The 24,405-nt window shown below is 41.0% G+C and overlaps 1 protein-coding gene across 1 annotated transcript in view; it reads left to right on the top strand.

Moving 5' to 3' along the window:
* The first annotated feature begins 634 nt into the window (after positions 1-634).
* Positions 635-24,405, top strand: part of LOC134578405 (heat shock factor protein 4-like) — a 61,328-nt gene continuing 37,557 nt past the window's right edge. The window contains exons 1-4 of the mRNA XM_063437405.1: positions 635-829; positions 18,396-18,504; positions 23,094-23,221; positions 24,245-24,369. Of these exons, the coding sequence (XP_063293475.1) occupies positions 707-829; positions 18,396-18,504; positions 23,094-23,221; positions 24,245-24,369 (485 nt within the window). The 5' untranslated portion in view covers positions 635-706. The remainder of the gene's footprint in view (positions 830-18,395; positions 18,505-23,093; positions 23,222-24,244; positions 24,370-24,405) is intronic.

The raw sequence follows: 24,405 nt of genomic DNA, 5'->3' as shown, positions 1-24,405 counted from the left end.
TATTACGCTTCCATGTTACAGTACCACCACCAAATCCATGTGTGTCCTAATAAGGGTTCATTTGTTTGACGAAATTCATGCCTTTCTGTCTCGTTACAGATTTTGCCTTTAAACTAAAAGCAACAAGGTGAATTGTGAGATTAGGACTCACATAAGGGGTTTTGACTTCAAGACTTTACGTTGGCATGTGAGCTTACACTTTAATGACCATTTCGTTGGTACCAAAACCTTCTGTTAAACGTACACAGGGATTTGGGTTAGTCTTCAGGTTTCTTTTTTCCCCCTCAATAAAATGAGTCTGTAGATGTACATGCCGTTTAAAACAAGATACAGATCTATCCACACATAGAATATACATAACATTATATATGATAACCCATATGTAGCTGTCCTGATCTAGCTATATGTGTGTTTGTGATACCCATCCTGTGTGCTGTCTTTGCATGATGCTGCATGTTTATTCAGAGTTCTGTAGCAGGGGCTGAATGCTGCCTCACTTTGGCTATTGTTCTGCGATGGCAAAAGGTGCGAGGGGGGGTTGTACCAGCGAATTAGTGCTGAGTGTTTAACAGTGTGACAGTGGTGTGAATCAGCTGCAGCTTCTGTCATTGTGACACTGTGACCTCAGTATATGGGTCCCTCTCGGCAGTCCCTAACACCGTACCACCTCAACGGCATGGAGTGTGAGTAGCAAGAATCTATCAACATGCAGGAATCTGCCAATGCCCTGGCGATGGATGGGTACTGTAACAATGTGCCAGCCTTCCTTACTAAGCTTTGGACACTGGTCGAAGACCCTGATACCAACCATCTGATATGCTGGAGTGTGGTGAGTACTTTGTTGAGGTATTAAAGGAGACACAGGAAGAGTCTAGTATACACAGGTAGATCTCCAGCTGTTTTAGAACGGCACCTCACATGTCTAAAGGCTAACAAAGCATTCTGGGAGATGTAGTTGTTCAACAGTTGTACTAGATAACAGGTCTGTGGGCCAAGTGAAATGTTCCCCAGTAAAAACAGACTTAAACCACATAGTTACAAAGGAGAATAGGTAGAAACATGTCTGTAAAACTCTGAACACTATTTTTGTTCGTGTTTCTGTTAAAATATGATTTTCCATGTGTTCAGGTAATCTATATTTATCTTTATATAAATACCTTACAAGGAAAGGTTAAAGGAACTTAACATGTATAGCTTGGAGGAAAGACGAGACAGGGGGATATGATAGAAACATTTAAATACATAAAGGGAATCAACACAGTAAAAGAGGAGACCATATTTAAAAGAAGAAAAACTACCACAACAAGAGGACATCGTCTTAAATTAGAGGGGCAAAGGTTTAAAAATAATATCAGGAAGTATTACTTTACTGAGAGGGTAGTGGATGCATGGAATAGTCTTCCAGCTGAAGTGGTAGAGGTTAACACAGTGAAGGAGTTTAAGCATGCGTGGGATAGGCATAAGGCTATCCTAACTATAAGGTAAGGCCAGGGCTAATGAAAGTATTTAGAAAATTTGGCAGACTAGATGGGCTGAATGGTTCTTATCTGCCGTCACATTCTATGTTTATGAATATAAGTGTATATGTAGATGTGTATATATATTTATATATTTTTTTTTGCGTATGTATCTCTGGGTAGTTTAGTATTTGATTGTTCTCTGCCTTTGTCTTTCGGATCCATTTAAATACCATGTGTTGTATCATTGTATCATTATAAAGGACATTTCTAGGCCGTGGATCTCCTGTCACATACTTCATTTTTCAGGTCAAACAAAAAAAAAAAAAAAATAACTAACTTTACATACATTTATAGGATATATCATTTACAATTTGTGGGCAGATAATATACCAATCTTATTGTCTCTATTTTTGCTTTTTTTTTCTCCGAGTGCAAAAAAACTCCCTTTTTGAGTATTCTACACAGCTTGGAATCTCTTGTTAATTAATTTCATTAAGTGGTGTCTTATTCCCAATATAAATACATTTCTCAATCGCCTATCTTAGTTTTGGAAACAAATTCACTAGAGCCTGCTTTATAAATTATAAACAAACAAAAATTGTTTAGATCAATGTAGGATTAAAAGAGATCGTTGCCAACTCAGCTTCTTTACCTCTAAGAAACCTTTTAAATATAAAAAGTTGATAAATTATAGGTACTCTGATAAAACATCATGGGGTCCCCCCATACATCAGGAGTGGCCAACAGAAGATCCCCAGATGTGGTAAAACAATGCTTACAATTCTCTGCCAAAAATATGACAGGCAAAACGGTTAGGTCGGTGTAATTTTACCACATTGCACTTTCCCAGATTTCGATGTTAGACCTGTATAAGGGAAACGTATGTGTTATGATTTCAAAAATGGTACAAAAGTTCAAAAAGCAGGGCAATGGCTACGAAAGCTGGTGGGATTGGCAGATACTTTTAGTTGGTGTTTATTTCACTTTTAGAACTCTACCAAACATTGTAATCATGATAGCATGACAGTGATAAATCTTATCCACATATATCTAAAGACACCTAATGCAACAGTGGGACTATAGTCACTGGTGTAGCCAATTAAGAAAATCATTCTATCATATCATACTCCCTCTAGCATGTAAGCTCATTGAGCAGGGCCCTCAACCCTCTGTTTCTGTGCATCCAACGTGTCTGGTTACAAATAAGTGTCTGTTAGTCTACCCATTGTACAGCGCTACGGAACTTGTTGGCGCTTTATAAATAATAAAAATAATATTAAATAATTGTAAGCATGACAGCCAATTCATCTAACTTTTATATCCCCAAATGTCAAATTGTGAGGTGGTAAGAGTAAATCCACAATGCTATATCAGTAACCCAGCTGGTGTCACTATACGTAAGAGAAAAGCCGTAGTAGGTCTATATTGAGTTGCAGAAAGCATTAGAACAGTAGTATTCTAAAAATCAATACAATGTGAGGTGCAAAATAGAGTAAGAGTTAGGGTAACTGCTATGTGACAGGTACCGACTTACAGATTGCAAGAAATTAAGGAAGCCTGTGGGTTCCAAATTTAAAGGGACACTATAGTCACCTGAACAACTTTAGCTTAATGAAGCAGTTTTGGTGTATAGAACATGCCCCTGCAGCCTCACTGCTCAATTCTCTGCCATTTAGGAGTTAAATCCCTTTGTTTATGAACCCTAGTTACACCTCTCTGCATGTGACTTGCACAGCCTTCCATAAACACTTCCTGTAAAGAGAGCCCTATTTAGGCTTTCTTTATTGCAAGTTCTGTTTAATTAAGATTTTCTTATCCCCTGCTATGTTAATAGCTTGCTAGACCCTGCAAGAGCCTCCTGTATGTGATTAAAGTTCAATTTAGAGATTGAGATACAATTATTTAAGGTAAATTACATCTGTTTGAAAGTGAAACCAGTTTTTTTTTCCATGCAGGCTCTGTCAATCATAGCCAGGGGAGGTGTGGCTAGGGCTGCATAAACAGAAACAAAGTGATTGAACAGGATAAAGACAGTGAATTGAGCAGTGAAATTGCAGGGGAATGATCTATACACTAAAACTGCTTTATTTAGCTAAAGTAATTTAGGTGACTATAGTGTTCCTTTAAGTCTCAGACTTCAAACATCTAAAAAGCAACAACAACAACAAAATATAAACACTGTTTTTGAATGAAATGATGTGTTAATAAAGAAATAAATTATATCACAGATATATTTTGGTTTTATAAATGATGCTTATACTGCTCCTGACAATACGTTTTATGCAGAACCAGTGTAGTTAAATAAAAGTCTTACAAAGGAATACAAAGCTGTATTACTAACACTATAGTGCCCCTCTGCCCCAACCACCCCACCAGTGCACTTAAAGCAGTGTTCCCCAACCCCCGGGCCGCGGACCGGTACCGGTCCGTGGATCAAACGGTACCGGGCCGCCCAGGGGTGTGCGAGCCTGCCGGCTAATGCAGGGCTGGCATTGCCCAAGTGCCAGCCCTGCAATGTGCCTGCGGACCGGAGGGGAGATCAGAGATCTCCCTCCCCGGTCCGCAGGCACGGTGCTGGCAGCCGGCAGGGGAGGGAGAGAGGACCCAGGAGCTCTTACCTGCAGCTCCTCCGGGTCCTCCTCTCGCGAGATTTGGAGCGTTGCCGTGGTAACCACGGCAACGCTCCAAATCTCGCGAGAGTGAACTCTAGCCCTGTAACTGGCTAGAGTTCATCTCACCACCACCGGACCACCAGGGAATCCCCACCGGACCACCAGGGACTAAGAAATGTCCCCCCTCCTCCCAGTAAAGGTAAGAAGGGAGGGGGGACATCAATATATTATATTTAATTAAATAAATAAAAAAAAGCCTCCCTACCCTCCTTACTCCCCATACACACACTGCCCCCATACACACACTGCCCCATACACACAGTACACACACAGCCCTACACACACTGCCCCATACACACACTACACACACTGCCCCCAAACACTGCCCCATACACACACTACACACACTGCCCCGCAAACACTGCCCCCCATACACACACCGCCCCAAACACACACACACTGCAACTCTCACACACACTGCCACCCTCACATACACACTGCACCGCTCACACACACATACACACAATTTTGAGTCTATGTCTTTATGTGACTGTGTTTGTGATTTTCTGACTATGTATGTGTCTGCGTGTTTTTTTAATATATGTGACTGGTTTTTTTTTTGTCTTATTAAATCAAAACAAGTGGGCCACGGAAAAATTATCAAATGTTTACCGGTCCGCGGCGATAAAAAGGTTGGGGAGCACTGACTTAAAGGACTAACCCCCCCCTTTAGACACTTTCCTGACTCCAGCACAGAGGTCACTCGGCGTTGTCTTCCACATTAGGCCTTCCCCATACCAATTGAACCAATGCTTTCTTATGAGAATTTGCAAGACATTAGATGGCCTCATGCAGAGCGTGAGGACGTCAGCCTTGTTTCACAGAGTTAAACTCTGTGAAAAGTCAGGAAGAACCAGAGAGACAGCCACTAAAAGTACTTACAGTTTCTCTAAACCTGCAATGTTTTTATCTGCAGGGTTAATGGGGACAGGGGCACTGCAACCAGGCCATTTCAATCAGGTAAAGTGATCTGGGTGTCTACAGCGACCCTTGAACCCCTTAAGGACCAAACTTCTGGAATAAAAGGGAATCATGACATGTCACACATGTCATGTGTCCTTAAGGGGTTAAGCCATAAATCTACATCTTTAGATTTGGGGAACCTGAAAATATTTCATTGTACTAACAGTTTATGTAACCTTATACTGTTATATAACCGCAGAAAATAATGGACTTTAAAAATGATTAATGATGAATTTGGCTTTAATATCCAGATTATTATTGTTAATTTCCAGTTATATCATATTAGTGTGTTGACTATGAATTTGACTAGGTTTAGCAGTGGTGTGATGTTAGAGGACATTATAATTTGTGTAAATCAATCTGTTGATCGAACAATCATGTGTTAGTTGGCTGCTTTTTAAGCATTTTTTCAAAAGATCTTAATACAGGTTAAGTGGTGTGTGAAAAAAGTGAGTTTTGCTTAGTTGAGGATTTTCTTATTTGTGAATACAAATATGTTATGATAGAGAACTTTCCGCGGGGGTGTGCTCATGACACATCTTGGAGAGGTTAGAATTATTTGAAGTCTCACAGACTTGGGCAATTTGCATGTTGGTCATTATGTAAATATATACTAGAGAGATGTAATGGCATGAAGGGGTGCTGCCCTGCAACAGCACTGTCCCTTTAAATGTGGGAACCCACTTAGCAGAGAAATAATGCAAGGACACGATGAATGGAGCAATCAAAAACCAAAGGATAATATATACAAAAAAATTGTGTACAATGCCACAAATATATATATATATATATATATATATATATATATATACACACACACACACACACACACACAAGAAATCAATATAAATACAATAGAGCAGGCAGAGTACATGTGATAGTCCTTAGGCAAAAGTAAAGGCCTTAGGCAGGATAGTGCAGCCACCACAGAATATAAGTGGGGCACAGATCCTAAGCCACCAAGCACTTAATAAAAAACACCAAGGAGCAAAGCCCAAAGCAGGTCACACGAAAATAAGGCAGCAAGGTCAGAATCACTGGAAATGGAGTTTAGGCAGGAATACTGCAAGCGAACACTGGAACGGGAGGCACAGGACACGGCAGAGACGAGAACACAGGACCATAAGGACATCGGAACAGGAACACAGGATCAGGATACACGACACGACACAGGAGCAAGGAGCAAGGAGTCAGAATCGCTGGAACCAGCAGACAGCAGATACAGGATGAAGGATAATGATCTGACAGGGAGTGAGGGGAGAAACCAGAATATATAGGTGCTAAAGAAGGGCCAGGTGTAGTGCTTAACGAAAAGAAATGAGAAACAGTGCCAAACAGAAACAGTGGTGAGTGTGAGTACTGCACAAAGGCATATTAACTAAGGAGTGTCATGACTAGAGAGAGAGAGAATGAGAATGAATGGAGTCAGAAAGGTGGTTGGTAAGTGGGGAGAGAGAAAGGAGTCAGTGGAGTAGTTGGTTGGGAGAGAGAACAGAGTTTGGGAAGGGGTTGGTTAAAAAGGGAGAGAGAGAATGAAAATAAATGGAGTTAGGGGAAGTGCTGCATGAAGAAAAGAGAATTGAGTTGGTGGAAGGGGTTGGTTGGAAGAGAATGAAAAGATAATAGAGTTGATGAAGGGATTTCACTGAGGAAAGAGAATGGAGTTGAAGGAATGGGGTTGGTTGGTTGGTTGGGAGGAAGAGAGAGAATGGAGTTGGGGAAGAACTTGATCGAGGGAGAGAATGGAGTTAGGAAAGAAGTTGGTTTGTGCAGAGAGAGAATGGAATTGGGGGAAGGGGTTGGTTGGGAGAGAAAGAAGTTAAAGGACCACTATAGTGTCCGGAAAACAAACCCATTTTCCTGACACTATAGTGCCCTAAGGGTGCCCACACCCTCATGGTCCCCCACTCTTGGCACTGAAGGGGTTAAAACCCCTCTCCTACCCTCTTCTACCCTGCCAGCGTCAGCTCCCGAGTGGAGCGGAATGCGCATGCGCGGCAAGTGCCGCGCGCGCATTCAAACAGTCCATAGGAAAGCATTTCTCAATTTTGCATCCAGCTTCGCAGATGCGCCTCTAGCGGCTGTCAGGAAGACAGCCACTAGAGGTTGGATTAACCCTGCAATGTAAACATAGCCGTTTCTCTGAAATGGCTATGTTTACATCTGAAGGGTTAAAACCTGAGGGACCTGGCACCCAGACCACTTCATTGAGCTTAAGTGGTCTGGGTTACTACAATGTCCCTTTAAGGAAGGAAAGATAATGGAGTCAGATACCACCGTTCCTAGCCAGGTTTCCCCGTGAGATGAGGCAATGTGGTTGTCCACTTTAAATAATCAGTCCGGAGAATTATTGGAAAATGTATGTCACTGTAAATTACTGGGCCAACTTTTTCCTAACGGTGAAGAGACTACAATGTTCTGATTGTCCTTTTTTTGTGAATGTCCAAATATCAGTATTATCAGTAAGGATTGGATGTAATGCCTTTAAGGATATGCCAGCAGATGATAATACAGATACTATTGAATAAATATAAAAAAAGGTTACATGCTATTTTTGCTCCCCTAAAACGTGCTTACATTAAAAACAACCTAGAGAATCATAGAAGGAACCTAGCCTGATGTATTTTGAGCTAAACTTATCTTGACATTTTATTTGTTGTTAATATACTTTCCTGATGAAAAGATTAACAGTATTTTAGGGGGTTTTTTTTTCTTCAATCTACGTCATTATTTGTACAAACTGCGATCATATGCTTGAGGCACATATTTCAATTAAAATTTTTCCATCTTCCGTGTTCTCTCTCCCTTAATACAGGAGAAACGTGATGATCGGCTTTTTTTTCCATAAAACATAAAAACTCCCTAGGATCTATGCCATTATCTTTGTTTCCTTGTTCTGTGTTTAGTCATTTTACAATGCACTTCATCAAGTTTTTCAACTAAGATCGCAATTATTCCTTTCGTGTGCATCAGATATTGCATTTGGCTAGAGGTTACTAATCTAAAGAGACTGCAATAACAAATGTAAGAGACAGCCAATCAGAGATGCATTTTTTATTTTGGGCTTCCTCAGGCCAAGCTGTCATTAGCCCTCCCACCACCACCACCACACTCTCTGTCCCTCTCATATCATCAAGGTCACACACATGCAAATTGAACAAGCCACATTCGAACATAGTCACTCACAAAACTATTTACATACAAATAAAATTTACCAAACACACTTAGATAGCCAAATATACACACATACATATAAAAACAGCCAAACATACACACGTACATTTACAAATAAATAGTCAAACACACCCACATATACATAAGTAAATAGCCAAACACACACTCACACTATATATAACTGAACATACACAGATGTGTAAATACACAAACATTAAAGGGACACTGTGGGCACCCAGGCCACTTTAGCTCATTGAAATGGTCTGAGTACAATATACCTTTTGCACCTAGTGCTGCAATCTTAAACATAGGAGTTCCAGAGAAACTGCAATGTTTACATTGCAGCTCTAAGTCTGCCCACAGTGGCTTTCTGCCAGACAGCCACTAGAGGGCTTCCTGAATCGTAACGGACCTTTGGTCCGGTAGCGGACGCTGGACGTTTTCACGCTCTAAATGAGGACATCCAACGTCAGATTTTCGTGGCATGCGTGGCATTTGCTGCGCATGCACATTAGCACCCGTTTGTCGCAGGCCTGTCGGAGGTGGCGGAGCGTCGGCCCGGCACTGAGGGACATCGGCGCTGGGATAAGGCAAGTAAATAAATTGTTTTTACCCTTTATTTACCCAGACAGGGGGGGCGATAGGGAGGTGGGAGGCAGAGGGGGCTATAGTGCCAGGAATACAACTTTGTATTCCTGGCACTTATAGTATCCCTTTAATTCTTTAATTTTCCCACTACAGCTCTCTCGTATAGCAGCGTAGAACAAGGTAGAGAGCAGTGACTGGCAAAGCCGGTATATAGTGAGTGAAAAAGAGAGGCCCTGCCCAGCAATAGGCAGGTGTTTATAGGATATAACATAATAACAATACCACCACAGGCATAGAAAGTTAAATTAATCCCTGGGCCCATTGAAACTATCTCCTAATATTATCCTGCTAACTGCTGTTAGCTCGTGAGTTAACATTAAATTAACTTGTGCGTACACTCGCGGTCTTTGGCCACTCAGCAATGCAAGATCTTGTTAGAAACTACTTAGCTGCACCAACAGCAAGACTTAGAATTTCTAGCATACATGTATCGGCCACGACATTAAAACCATTGACAAGTGAAGCGAATGACATTGATTATATTGTTACAGAGAGGTAGAGTAAGATTCACAGTATTTTCGGTCCAAAATGCCAGGTTCTGTTGAATCGACTGCATTCCTTGGTGTATGGCTTGTACTACGATCATCGAATTCCTGGTTTAGTCACAGGTCAGGGTTATCAAAATGATGATCCAGGAGGTTTGGCAAGCCTCCCAGCTTAACATTTCCATTCAACCCCTGGCTCACTTCCAACCATCTCAACAATTTGTTAGTAAACATCCTGCTTCTCCACCAAGATCCATTTCAAAGCCAAGTTATGTGAATAGCCTTTACTTTGTGTCACAGGTGATAATTTTATTATACGATGTTGGAACCTAATTTATAATCCGCATTGTTATATGTTATGAAAGGGGTGATATTGTATGACATTGAAAAAATAAATGCATGCTCTGCAGAATGAATGCAAGTTTCATTTAACTACAATATTTGGAAAAGCAATAGCAAAAAAAGAGTGCCATTGGCATCATTCTAGTAACTCATTCAATGCTCATCAGTGTGGGGCGAGGGAGACAAAAAACATACATAAAATAATAATATAGAAGATGGGAAATTATGCTCCCCATTCATTAAAATCATTAGCAGTGAGAATTTAGCATTTTAGGAATGGATAAGAATAATGGCTGTTAGATTGAGGTCTTATTGTGGAGATCTTTCGCACTTGCAACTGAGAAGGAGCCCAGAGTCCTTCCTGGTTATCCGTAGAGGTATACGAGACCCATGCTGTGTATTTTTTTAACATTTTACCTGCTTCTCATTGGACGAAAAGATTAACGGAAGAATGGGCTCCCTGGCAAATGTGTGCGCAGAACCCCTGCACGGATAATACCGCCTATCTAAACACGATTAGGGTTAGCGACTTTCCTCCTCCTTCACTGTATTTTTACACAACCATGCACACAGTGTGATATTCCCACATTTTATTATTTTCTTTAGATTTTACAGCACAGGATTAGGAAATGAGCAGGGGGCACAGATTTACTTAGAGCCTCAAAATGATTTCCCCTACATTTTCTCTTACAAAATTCAGAGCAAATACATAAATGACACCAATTACGGTAAGTAGGACAAACTGCACTGGATTAGCTCCATATCTTTTACTGGTGTTGGGAAAATAATGATTTTGGCTACTGTGAAGGAATGTACTAGAATATCTTGCAAAAAAAAATTAAAAAATACAAAAAAAAATCATGAAATAGTATTTCAAAAAGTTTTTTTGTCTTATGGTAAAGCACAAGATTGATAAAACTTGCCAAAAGGCAGAGCTTCTGCTACCAAGTATTGTCACTTGCAAAGGCTGGGGAATGGACGGCTGTAGAAATCGGGCTACTTCTCAAAGACCACAAGAGGTTGTATATGGAGTCTCTTGTGATTTTGCGGGATTCTCTGTAGACTTCAGTGTTGCACTGACACTGCTAACACAGCTTCCAGAGGATTACGATTGTCATCATTTTTATAGCGCCAACATATTCCGCAACGTTATACAATTATAGAAAGGAGTAGTGGTGAAGAAGGCCCTGCTCTAACAAGCTTACAGTTTATGAGGATTTTAGGTAGGTGGATATACATAATTAGGCATTTTGCTAAGCATACAAACTAGTTAGGTGGTCTGACCAGCATGGTGACGCCCACTGGGCACAGCTTCAGGTAAGGTGGCCAGCAGGTTTCAGAGCCACTTCAAGGTAGTGTTTGTTGGGAACAGCACAGAACACATGGGAATCTTAGGTATGTAGTGGAACTGGGACCTCTGGTGACATATTAGATCATGATCAACTTGTAACTAGGGAAACATAGTAAGTGTACTCAACCACACATCCAGGTAGATCTTGGAACACTGTTTGAAGAAAAAAAAAAAGAAAAAGGAGTCATAAAAATAAAATAAAAAAATACCTATAGGTAATTTATATTATGAGTTGTGTCGGGAAATAATGAAAGTGTAGTACTAAGATTGTCCTGGTGGTGATGTAAGAGAGCTTAGTAAATGGAAGAGTGACATTGCAGGTAAATTGTAATTATGTATTTCTACAGAAATTTGGCAATAAAAAAAATGACTGAGCCTTGAGGCCATAGGAACTTGGCAATGTCTTTGTAATTGCAGAAGATTGAACTTCAGTTGCTCAGTAAATCATATTGCATGCTTAATCAAACATGTATTCCTGACCCTCTAGTGTTATAAACACGATCTAGCCTCCCCTGACCGGCCTAAAGATAGTAAATTCTTACTTGTATTCAAGTATGCAGCTGTTGCCTCTGATCTGTCTCTGTCAGGGTACCTGTGGTCTCTACCTCCGAAAGAGGTAGAGATTTAGCTGTTCCTCCATCCAGACGGCCTGATGGCTCCCTTCCCCACGGTCTATCCGGTCATGCAAGGCCGGCCGCGAGGAAGTGACTTTTACAGCATCTAGGCAGGAAGTTGTCATCAGGACACTCCTCCGGAACGACCTGTCACTCGATTGCTGCAGGACCAATCAGGACGCCTTGGAGGCGTGGTTACTGCTCTGAACAGGGTATTTAACAGAGCTTCTTTCATTAGCTCATTGCCCTGTCGTGGTTCTAGCTTGTTCTAGTCACTCAGTGCTTGTGTATTCTATTATCCCTTTTGGTTTTGACCCGGCTTGTTTACCTTACTCTGCTTATCTCTGTTACCCTTGATTCGGCTTGTCTCTCGCTTACCTGTCTTCTGTTACCCTCGACCTCGGCTTGTCTTTGACCATTCTATACTGTACTACTTACGTTAGTCCGGCCATTCTAAGGTCCGGTATACGTATCTGGCTACTGTTTGTACTGTGCGTGTTGGATCCCTGTCCCAATCCTGACATTACGACAGGGCCAATGGATCCTGCAAGTACAAACAGTCAGCTGGCTTCTCCTGATCCTAGGTTTGAAGCCATGGATCACAGAATGGATCAGATGGCGCTTGCGCTACAGGCTCTATTATCTCGTGCCAATAACCCACCAGAGGAGATATGTAATACCCCTGTTTCTCCTGTCGGTTCAGGTCTAGAGGTAGCCACAGTGGGTGCTTCTTCTCGCATTACCCCCCCAGTACGCTATGGTGGGGCTCCTGAGAAGTGTCGTGGTTTCTTAAACCAAATTAGTATCCACTTTGAATTGCAAAGGTAGGATTTATTATCACCCTACTTATTGAGAAAGCTCTGAGATGGGCCAACCCATTATGGGAGAACGATAACCCATTCGTTTATAACTATAACGCCTTTGTAACTGCTTTTAGAAGAACATTTGACCCTCCAGGTAGAAAGGTTAATGCAGCCAGATTACTGTTGCGTCTGAAACAGGAGAACCAAACACTGGTGGATTATGCACTAGAGTTCAGGTCTCTGGCGTCAGAAGTCAAGTGGAATGAGCAGGCGTATATGGATGTATTTTTGAATGGCTTATCTGAAGTAATCCTTGATGAGGTTGCTACCAGAGAACTCCCTGAGAATTTAGAGGATTTAATTTCGTTCATCTCTCGTATAGATGAACGTTTAAGAGAGAGACAGAACACTCGAGAGAGGAACCGGAGACCTTCTTTTAGGTTAGCCCCCGCTTTTCCAAGTCCTGACTCCACGGTATCTTTGCTTCCTGAACCTATGCAGATAGGGTATACCCGCCTCTCTGAGGAGGAAAGACAGTACAGGAGAAGAGAGGGTTTGTGTATGTATTGTGGAGCGAAGGGTCATTTACTCTCGAACTGTTCTAACCGCCCGGGAAACGCTCGCACCTAAGTCTCTCTAGAGGACAGGCCTTGGGTGTTTCTATTTTGTCCTCTACTCCTAATTATAAAGATCACAGGCTTCTGCTACCAGTTTCCTTAACTTGCGGGAGGGAAGTAGTAAGGGCTATGGCTTTGATAGATTCCGGTGCTGCTGAGAATTTTATCGACCAAGCCTTTGCTAGTAAAAACAATTTCCCATCTCAGCTAAGGGAGACACCCTTGGCCGTTGAGGCCATAGATGGTAGACCACTACTAGACCCTGTTATCTTTCGTGAGACCATACCCATTGAGTTAAATGTTGGTATCCTACACGTGGAGAATTTATCTCTTCTGCTCATTTCGTCTCCTTCCGTTCCCATAGTTCTGGGGTACCCATGGTTGAAAGAACATAACCCTATTATCGATTGGGAGTTAGGGGAGATACTCTCGTGGGGCCAGGGCTGCCAGGATCGGTGTTTGTGCAAGGTTTCTCCATTAGCTAATATTAACATACAGGAGAATCCTACTCAGTCCACAGAGAGACAAATACCAGACCTTTACCTAGACTTAAGGGCAGTGTTTGACAAGAAGAATGCCGATTCTTTGCCGCCACACAGGTCATTTGACTGTAAAATTAAGCTTCTACCCGGGACTATGCCTCCGAGGGGCCATGTATATCCTTTGTCTGTTCAGGAAAACTCGGTTCTAGAGGAGTATATTCAGGAGAATTTAGAAAAGGGATTTATCAGGAGGTCTTCTTCTCCGTCCGGGGCGGGGTTCTATTTCATTAAGAAGAAGGATGGCACGCTGAGACCTTGTATCGATTACCGAGGCTTGAATAAAATAACTGTCAGAAATGCCTATCCTATCCCACTGATTACCGAGTTATTTGATCGCCTTAAGGGCTCCAAAATCTTCACCAAGTTGGATCTCAGAGGGGCTTACAATTTGGTGAGAATCCAGCAAGGTCACGAGTGGATGACGGCATTCAATACCCGGTATGGCCATTACGAATACACTGTTATGCCATTTGGACTATGCAATGCTCCTGCAGTATTTCAAGATTTGATTAATGAGGTACTTAGGGAGTTTCAGCATGATTGTGTCATTGTTTACCTGGACGACATACTAATACACTCTAAGGAGATTGAGACTCACCATAGACAGGTCAGAAAGGTGTTACACAAACTTCTGCAACATGGCCTATACTGCAAATTGGAGAAGTGCAGTTTTGATCGGTCTCAGGTAGACTTTCTTGGGTACGTGATTTCTGGGGAAGGTTTTAAAATGGATCCTGGTAAACTCCAATCTATTTTAGACTGGCCTTTGCCCAAAGGACTCAAGGCTATCCAAAGGTTTATTGGTTTTTCCAACTACTATAGGCGCTTCATTAAGGGTTACTCCTCTATCATTGCGCCTATTACCAATATGACCAAACAAGGGGCTGATACTAAGTTCTGGTCTGAGGAAGCTCTTGGTGCTTTTAAGACTATCAAGGAACTTTTTGCCTCAGCTCCCATTCTAGTTCATCCTGATACGACTCTGCCTTTCTTGCTCGAGGTCGATGCTTCTGAGACAGGAGTTGGGGCTGTTCTGTCTCAAAGGTTAGGGGTGGATAAACCGTTACACCCTTGTGGTTTCTTCTCTAAAAAATTTTCTGGGCCTGAGAGCAGATATGACATCGGGGAGAGGGAACTGTTAGCGGTCATTAAGGCTTTAAAGGAGTGGAGACATTTACTGGAAGGGACACTACACCCTGTTACTATCCTAACGGATCATAAGAACTTGTCTTATATTGGGGAGGCTAAGCGCTTGTCCGCCAGGCAGGCTCGCTGGGCCTTGTTCCTCACTCACTTTAATTATGTACTTACGTATAGACCTGGTTCTAAGAACTCTAAAGCCGATGCATTGTCTCGTCAATATGAACCATCCACTATAACTGAACCACTTCTGTCCTCCATAGTTCCTAAGGGGAATATCATCGCGAACACGAATCTCAGGATTCACTCTCCATTGCTTTCTGAGATCATGAAGTTTCAGCATTTGGCACCCAAACAGACCCCTGGGGATCGACACTTCGTTCCTGCCGCTCTCCAACTGGAGGTGCTACGCTGTCTCCATAACAGCAAGGTGGCTGGGCATCCTGGCATCCGCAAGACTTATGCGCTGGTCTCTAAAGATTTTTGGTGGCCTGACTTACGCAAGGATATTAAAGAATTCATCGGGGCATGTGAAGTTTGTACCAAGACCAAGCTACCCCATTCGCTTCCATGCGGATTTCTGCACCCTTTAGAGGTTCCTGAAAAGCCTTGGTCCTGCCTGGCAATGGACTTCATTGTTGATTTGCCTATCTCTAAAAAGCAGACTGTCATCCTCACTGTGGTAGACAGATTTACTAAAATGGCTCACTTCATTCCCTTACCTAAACTCCCATCTTCGCCCGAATTAGCGGAGATATTCGCCAAGGAGATTTTCCGTTTGCATGGGATACCTTCCCAAATTGTCTCTGACAGAGGCTCCCAATTTGTTTCCCGTTTTTGGAGATCATTCTGCTCCCAACTAGGCATCAAATTGAATTTCTCCTCTGCCTATCATCCTCAGTCCAATGGAGCTGCTGAACGCACTAACCAAAAAGTTGAACAATATTTACGTTGTTTCGTTTCAGAACACCAGGACAATTGGGTCGGTTTGATTCCTTGGGCGGAGTTTGCACATAACAATCTCATTTGTGATTCTACGCATTCTAGCCCTTTTTTCTTGAATTATGGCTTTCATCCTTCCATCCTTCCTTCGGAGTCTTCTTCTCAAGGGATACCGTCGGTGGATGTTCATGTTGCCAATTTAAGAAAGTTGTGGGATCAAACTCGACAAATCCTTCTGCACAATTCTACGCTGGTTAAAAAACACGCTGACAAACGTAGAAGGGCAGCACCGGCGTTTGTTCCAGGCGATAGAGTATGGTTAAGTACTAGAAACATTCGGTTAAAAGTGCCGTCCATGAAGTTTGCTCCTCGATATATTGGACCTTACAGGGTACTGTCTCAAATTAACCCAGTTGCGTATCGTTTAGCGTTGCCTAATGCCTTACGCATTCCTAATTCATTTCATGTTTCCTTGCTAAAACCATTAATATGTAACAGGTTCTCCTCCACGATCGCCCCTCCCCGCTCAGTTCAGGTGGAGGGTCAGGAGGAGTATGAGTTCAATTCCATCGTTGATTCTCGAATCTCCCGGGAGAAACTGCCATATCTGGTCGATTGGAAGGGTTATGGTCCTGAGGAGAGAAGTTGGGTACCTCAGGAGGAGGTGCATGCTCCCCGTCTCCGCAGGGCGTTTCACTCTCGATTCCCTTCTCGCCCTGGTGTATTCCGCCCGGTGGGCGTATCTGAGAGGGGGGGTACTGTCAGGGTACCTGTGGTCTCTACCTCCGAAAGAGGTAGAGATTTAGCTGTTCCTCCATCCAGACGGCCTGATGGCTCCCTTCCCCACGGTCTATCCGGTCATGCAAGGCCGGCCGCGAGGGAGTGACTGCCTTTTACAGCATCTAGGCAGGAAGTTGTCATCAGGACACTCCTCCGGAACGACCTGTCACTCGATTGCTGCAGGACCAATCAGGACGCCTTGGAGGCGTGGTTACTGCTCTGAACAGGGTATTTAACAGAGCTTCTTTCATTAGCTCATTGCCCTGTCGTGGTTCTAGCTTGTTCTAGTCACTCAGTGCTTGTGTATTCTATTATCCCTTTTGGTTTTGACCCGGCTTGTTTACCTTACTCTGCTTATCTCTGTTACCCTTGATTCGGCTTGTCTCTCGCTTACCTGTCTTCTGTTACCCTCGACCTCGGCTTGTCTTTGACCATTCTATACTGTACTACTTACGTTAGTCCGGCCATTCTAAGGTCCGGTATACGTATCTGGCTACTGTTTGTACTCTGCGTGTTGGATCCCTGTCCCGATCCTGACAGTCTCCTTGGATGACATCATCAGAAGTGTTTGTCTGAGCTAATCACATGCTTTCTCATAGGATTGACTGAGACTGTCATATCAGGGACAGATCCAGCACATGTCAGCCACAGCCCTGGCCAATCAGCATTTCCTCATGGAGATGCCTTGAATCAATCCATGTCTATGAGGAAAGTTCAGTGTCTCCATGCAGAGGGTGGAGACCCTGAATGGCAGTGCTGCTCACTGTGCAGCACTGCCCCAGGAAGTGCCTCTAGTAGCCATCTGAGGAGTGGCCAGTGGAGGTATCACTAGGCTGTAATGTAAACACTGCATTTTCTCTGAAAATACAGTGTTTACAGAAAAAAGGCTGAAGGGAATGATTGTACTCACCAGAACAAATACAATAAGCTGCAGTTGTTCTGGTGACTATAGTGTCCCTTTAAGTTTATAGAATGGGCTGCCCAACTAATGCCATGAATGTAATTTGGTCCCTGGAGAAGAAATGAGAACAACAACATTGTAAGAATCTTTACTGTAAGGGTTCATTACAGTAACAACTACAAAGTGAAACATTTTTCTTAGGTTGTTTTAGCAGGCTTTGTAGATTATATTAGAGACTTGAGAAGCTATTTGTTAAAGTACTAATAAATGCCTTGTTGGTCCAGAAAAATACTGCCACATACAGATCAGGGATCTGTTTCTCCGTGAAGCACGTGGAAATGTTTGTTTTTGTATTTTCCCACCTGATTTACTACCCACCAGTATTATTGTAAATATCTTTATGTAAACCATATATTTGTCTCAATTAATATTGAGCCATATTTACTCAGACAAATAGATGACTTGCAGAACCATGTTAAGGTGTTTTTTTCACTGTAATAGGATTTTTGCCTCTCACTGCCTTAGTCAAGTTACCCTCCTTAAGAAACAGGTTTGGAAGCTGTTAAATGACCCAGACTAGCAGTGTAACCTAGAATCAAAGAATGCAGGGGTAACGATAAATTCCAATTAAAAGGGTGACTCCAAACCCCTAAAATGAGGAAATAAAAAACAAATATCATAGAAAAGTCATGGATTTCAATACTTCTTCTAGAAGTCTTGCTAACGCAGTGTGGCGATTGCTGTGCATGTATTTTTAGGCTTAAAGGATTTTCCAAATTTGAGTAGTTGGCCTAAAATATGAAATTCTATTAAAATTCCTGACAATTGCTACTTTTGTTAATAACTTTGTATAGTCCCCTTAGTCTGTATTCTGCATCCACATGGCTTCATCCACCCTTTTCCAGTTCCTTATTTCTTGTGGTCCCAAATCGTTTCACTCCATTTTCCCCATCTCTTCTAGAACGGAACCAGTTTCCATGTTTTCGACCAAGGAAGGTTTGCCAAGGAAGTGTTACCAAAATACTTCAAGCACAACAACATGGCCAGTTTTGTGAGACAACTGAATATGTGTAAGTTCTTAAGAGTGTGAAATACCTTATGCACAGTATATATGGAATGCGATTAAGTGAACTAAACTACTTTTTGAGTTTACCTGGATAGCATTTTGTAGATCCATAGCACATCAGCATGTAAATGCAGGTCAGATGGGTCTGAGGAAGTCAGTGGAAAGTTGCATAGCCCAGAAGACAATAACAAAATATTTTTATTTTTGCCCCCATGAAAATCAAATATCTGCATGGATTTTTCTACTCATGTGGAGCATGCAATATATAGGTTTGAAAGAGAGGCGCCTAGAGATGCAAAGTGTGATATGTATCCGTTTAACGTCCATCAGTATGCCCTGCACATTATGATGGTACATCAACGGAGATTTGAAGGAGATATGGACTCTGTTTACCATGGCTCCACTGCTATCAATGACAACTGGTTTGTGTTATGAATTCATTGAGAATGGTCTGATCACACTCTGTAGTCATTGGTAAACACTTCAAGTGACATCATATACAATACAGGGTTATTTGCTAAAGTGAATATTGTCCGGAATTAAAGTGAATTCCAGGCAAGTTTCAAATTATTCCATTTCAGCTATTTTTTTTCCTTACATTTGAAATTCACTTTGAATCCCTAACAAATCTCACTTTAGTGATATTCTGGCAGGATTTTCAAACATAAACTGGAGAACATGGAGACTGTGGATCCCATACAAATCCTGCCTGCTCCATCACTCCTTCCATGATATGCCAACAGACACTTCAAGAAGAATGGTATGAGGCAGATGCCAACAACTTATGCATGCTAGAGGCCTGGAACTCCCCTGTATCCTAGAAGCTGTTGTGCTACTCTTGCAGCCCTACCATGAAAGCATAGACATCTTATGGCCCACATCTGTTTGGATGGGCACATGTTGGCAAAATAAATAATTTTATTAAAAACTTGAATAGAGGTGTAAGAGGCATAATAAAAAGGATGGACTTAGATGGTGTTGAATTAACATTTAGGCACTGGAGGAAGAAGGGACAAAAATGTGCTTGCAGTTTTATCCTAATGGTAACTTTTTGAACGGTTTGTTGTCAATGCTAATAATGTAGGAACCTTTGTGCCCAATTTTGGAAAACTGCACTCTAACTATTAATGGGGTGAAAGTGTATTTCTCAGTTGGTGTAGTCACACAGTTTGGGGTACTTTTCTACAATGAACTACACCCTGTGCACGAAATCCATAGTCCTAATGCAATGTGTCAATGACGCAGGACAAAACTATAAGCAAAAATATATTGGCAAATAATAGTAAAAATTTCAGATTCAGCCTTTAATTTAGTTGCCCCGGTTTCACATAAAATGCAAAAAAAAAATAATTGTTTTTTAAATTCATTCCATAAACAACAAGTTTAATATGTAGACATGGTTGGGGAAAAAAAAAGAAATGAAAAATTAGACCTCTATGCATTACTTTTCCTTACATAAATACAATGCATAAGCAGAAGAAATTGAGTGAAATTAAAACAAACACTTAAGCTAATATTTTTTTTGTCCTCTCGTAAATAATAGCAAAGAAAAAGTCTGCAATTTATCCTACTAGCCATTGTTTTCTATTCAACAAACAAAGTGATATTGTCCAAGTATTTGAATATTAGAACATTTGTTATTGGCACATTTTAGGTTTAAGATATGTTTGCACTTCAGATACAGTTTCTCACTACTTTTCCTCTGACTAATATGGTGTAGCCCAACTGAAATAGCATTGGGACTCCATTCTGGTCCTGACCCAGGAGTTAACACCTGTGTACCGGCTACCATACCATGTATGTCACTGTCAAGGTCTTGGCGTTTGCAGTGAAAATAGGCAAAACCCCTCTCAGGGCATCAGAATGATGTGACAGGCAGTTACTGTGCTCTGGTCTCTCACAGTGATTACATAGTCTGGGGGCCAATCTACTAAACAGTAAGCTCTTATCTTTAGTGTTAACCATTACTAGCCCCAAGTAACCCTAGCATTGGTTAAGGATGGATTTCACTAGGCTTAGCTAGGATTGTAAATAGCATCACAATGTGATGCATTGTGGGTCTTTTTGTTAGTAGGACACAATGTAATTTACCAGTAGTAGGCAGGAATGCAAATTTCAAATTTTACACAAAAATAGCTTAACTATAACTATATAACTGACTGAATTTTTCCCCCAATCCACTATTTTGGCCTTTAATTTGAAATTGATTTTGAATTCTCTGCAATTCTCACTTTAGTTAATAACCTAGCAATTTGGGAAATTCCCCACAAAAATGTAAAGGCATATGAAAATAAATAAAAAATATTACATGTTAGCAAAAGTTTTGGCAGAATTTGGTAATAAAATAGTTAAATGAAAAATTTCAAAGTACGCCTTATTACTCTCCCCCAACATTCAATTTTCTTCCTCCTCATTTATGCCTTTTCTTTTATTACTTCACTCATTTCATGGTCCCCAACTCCGTATCCTTTCATTCCATGAAATTTCTTAAATCCATCTTTTCTGCCATCATCCCAAAAACTTTCATTCTATTCCCCATCTTGCAGTTATGTCACTTCATCTCAGCAACCTCAGATTTCAATAGCTGTATGCTGTCACCTCTTCCATTCGATCTCTTAATCCCATTTCCATCTACTTGTTCCCGATGTTCAACCTGGGAGCACGTCTAACCCCTTCAATACCAAAAACCTGTATAAACATTTTCATGTTTTTTTGCCTTATAAAAATCAGTTCCTGAAGCCTCACCCACACTCGTTTTTATGCTTATTACAACTACAAGCCTGTAAAGGAACACATCTCACTGCCAGAAGTCTCTAGTCACTGACATAATGCCTGCAAAGTTCCTGAAACGATGAGATCACCCCCTGCTTCCTATAGTACAGGAAGTTTTAATGGATCATTCTATTGTTACAGTAAGGTTGTGGGGGAGTGAATGGGCTCTACCATTTCACTGTCAGCATTACCTTAGCATTCCAGAGAGTGATAAAGATTGCTATATCACCTTTAATTGCCTTTTTTTTTTTAGAACGATCCGATTAAACTGTATTTACTGTATGTGGATATAACGCTCAAATGCAGATATCCGTTTTACATTCTGTTGCAAAATTTAGTAAGTTGCACTGCAAATAGTGCCGTTGGGGTACTTATAAATATCTATAACCATTTAGGTTTTCCAATTTGTCGCATCTATTGTATGTGAGAAAACTTGCATTTTTGCTTTTCTAAACACTTTTCAGACCATGTGTGAAAAATTACAAGATAAATGACACTGTACTGGCTACTGTGAAGTAATGGTGGGCTTAATACAATATGGCCAAACAGTGGAACTGAATCCCCATATTTGTTTGCTGAGATAGGCGATTTTAAGAAGCCTCATAGAATTTAGAAATGTCTTTTTATGTGTGCATGGTTTATTAATCTGTATTGCTTTCTATAACAGAGCACTTTGCACTGTAAATAATTTTTGGGGTTACAGCACAATGAAAGAAGGACCCTTTAAAGGAACACTACACACACCTAAAGCACTTTAGCTTGCTTATGTGTGAACAGTGCACCCTCTATTCATCTTACAAAAAGTGCAGATTTAAGTAAAATTGTGCCCTTTTATAAATTAACCTTGTTATGCCCCCTGGCTGTCGGACAGCCTAGTCGGTTACTCCCTCGTAGATTAGCTCATGTATTCTATAAATGCTTTAAACAAAATAAATAAATTACAAAAAAACATGTCAGAACTTAAAATTTAGACAAGTATTTCAGCCTTTCCTGGGACTTATCAGTGTGACTGGTATCTGTTTGTTTGTCTTTAGATTTGTAACAAAACTCAAGAGGCAGGAAATTGCTCAGAGCAACCATCTTGCAAAGACTGCACTTTAAAGTCTGTGATTGGACAGCGACATAAAGTATGGGAGTAGTGAGAAGGGGAGGGCTTTCAAAAGGCTTTTGAAAGCAGTATTTAGATGTACCCTAATGAAAGTAAATGCATGCATGTTTTCATGGGGTTTCTATCTACCAAATAAAAAAACTAAATAAAATTACAAAAATATTTCCCTCCTTTCCATTGGAGAAGTCCTTTAACCCCTTAAGGACCAAACTTCTGGAATAAAATGGAATCATGACGTGTCACACACGTCATGTGTCCTTAAGGGGTTAACACTAAACCAACCCTAAAAGGCAATGCAAACTTTACACCTTCTTTAACCTTACCCAAGCCACATCTTTTTCAGTCGTATCTCTTTGTGGCATTTAATGTTTCTGCAATCAAATGATTATAGCATATTTAGATCATTACATCACCCCTCGCAGAAGGAGCATTTAAACTTTAAAGCATGCCTTTTTAACAATGATCTTTTAAATGTAAAGGCATAAAAACAGATACAAGCCATTCTGATAAGTCCCAGGAAAGGGTGGAATAGTTGTATGGGTTTTTCAGTTCTGACATTTTTTTTTTTATTTACAAAAGGTGTATTATATAAAACATGATTTTAGAAGGTATATTTTGGATTTTATAAATAATATTTACCATTCTGCAAGGTCACCTGCATTATTATATGTGAGTATTAATGGTTGTACTTCGCTGCTCACCTTGTGTTCCAGATGGATTCAGGAAAGTGGTAAACATTGAGCAGGGTGGGTTGGTAAAGCCAGAACGAGATGACACAGAGTTTCAGCACTTGTACTTCTTGCAAGGACATGAACATCTCCTAGAGCACATCAAGAGAAAGGTATGGTCAACACTCATATATACTATAAGTATACAAAGCATCAAAGCAATCCTTTTTAAAATTAAAATGATATACAGCAAATTCCATAATGATATCAGATTATAGTTTAGATAACGAAAGCAGATTTCTTGTTTTGTTATAGTAACATTTAATAAATAACTGTTAATACGCTAGTCTAGGCACCAGAAACAATATTAGCTAAAAATGGAATACTATAATATTAGGAATATAGTGCCCTCTGGTCCCCCGTCCCTTATGCCCCCCTCCAGCAGAAAAACAACAACCTTATTTACTTACACAATTACATCACTGGGTAGAAGCTCTGTCTCCTCCAACGTGGGGACCTAATGTGCATGCGCGGCAAGTGCATTAGGCCCTCTCCATAGGAAAGCATTGAATCAATGCTTTCCACAGAGATTTCACTGACGCTGGATGTCCTCATGCAGAGCGTGAGGACTTCCAGCATCAGAGTCCTTTAGAATCCTATAGGTGCCTCTAGTGGCTGTCTGATAGACAGTCACTAGAGGCAGGCTTAATCCTGCAAGGTAATTATTGCAGTTTCTCATTAACTGCAATGATTTACATTGCAGGACCAAGTGGCACAGGCACACTGCACCCAGACCACTTCAATTAGATAAAGTGGTCTTTAATGAAGCAGTGTTGGTGTATAGATCATGCCCCTGCAGTCTCACTGCTCGATACTCTGCCATTTAGTTAAATCACTTTGTTTATGCAGCCCTACTCACATCACACAGCAGAAAAGTGAGCAGTGACATATACATCAGAATCACTGTTCAAATAAAGTTGTTTTGGTGCTTAGAGTTTCCCTTTAGTATTTGTATACTTTATCATTACTGCATTTATTTATGAACTTTGATTTGACAGTAAGTGCCTTCATTTAAAAAATAAAATAAGAATTATATATACCTAACATATGTAATGCTTAAAAAGGTGCAGAGGAAGATGCCCTGTGAAATGACACCATACAATGTTGTGTGCTTATTAAATTGTTCCTTACAACAGGTATCTGTTGTAAAGAGTGAAGAAACAAAGCTGAGACACGAGGATGTAAGCCGACTGCTATACGAAGTCCAAACCTTGCGTGGACAGCAGGAGAACACCGAGTGTCAGATGCAAGATATGAAGCAGTGAGTTTGGACTTTGAAAATAGCATTCACAGCAAA

Source organism: Pelobates fuscus, chromosome 12 (genome assembly GCF_036172605.1).
Source record: "Pelobates fuscus isolate aPelFus1 chromosome 12, aPelFus1.pri, whole genome shotgun sequence".
Classification (NCBI taxonomy): domain Eukaryota; kingdom Metazoa; phylum Chordata; class Amphibia; order Anura; family Pelobatidae; genus Pelobates; species Pelobates fuscus.
Note: the sequence above shows the minus strand (reverse complement) of the source record. Positions and strands in the feature narration are given on the sequence as shown.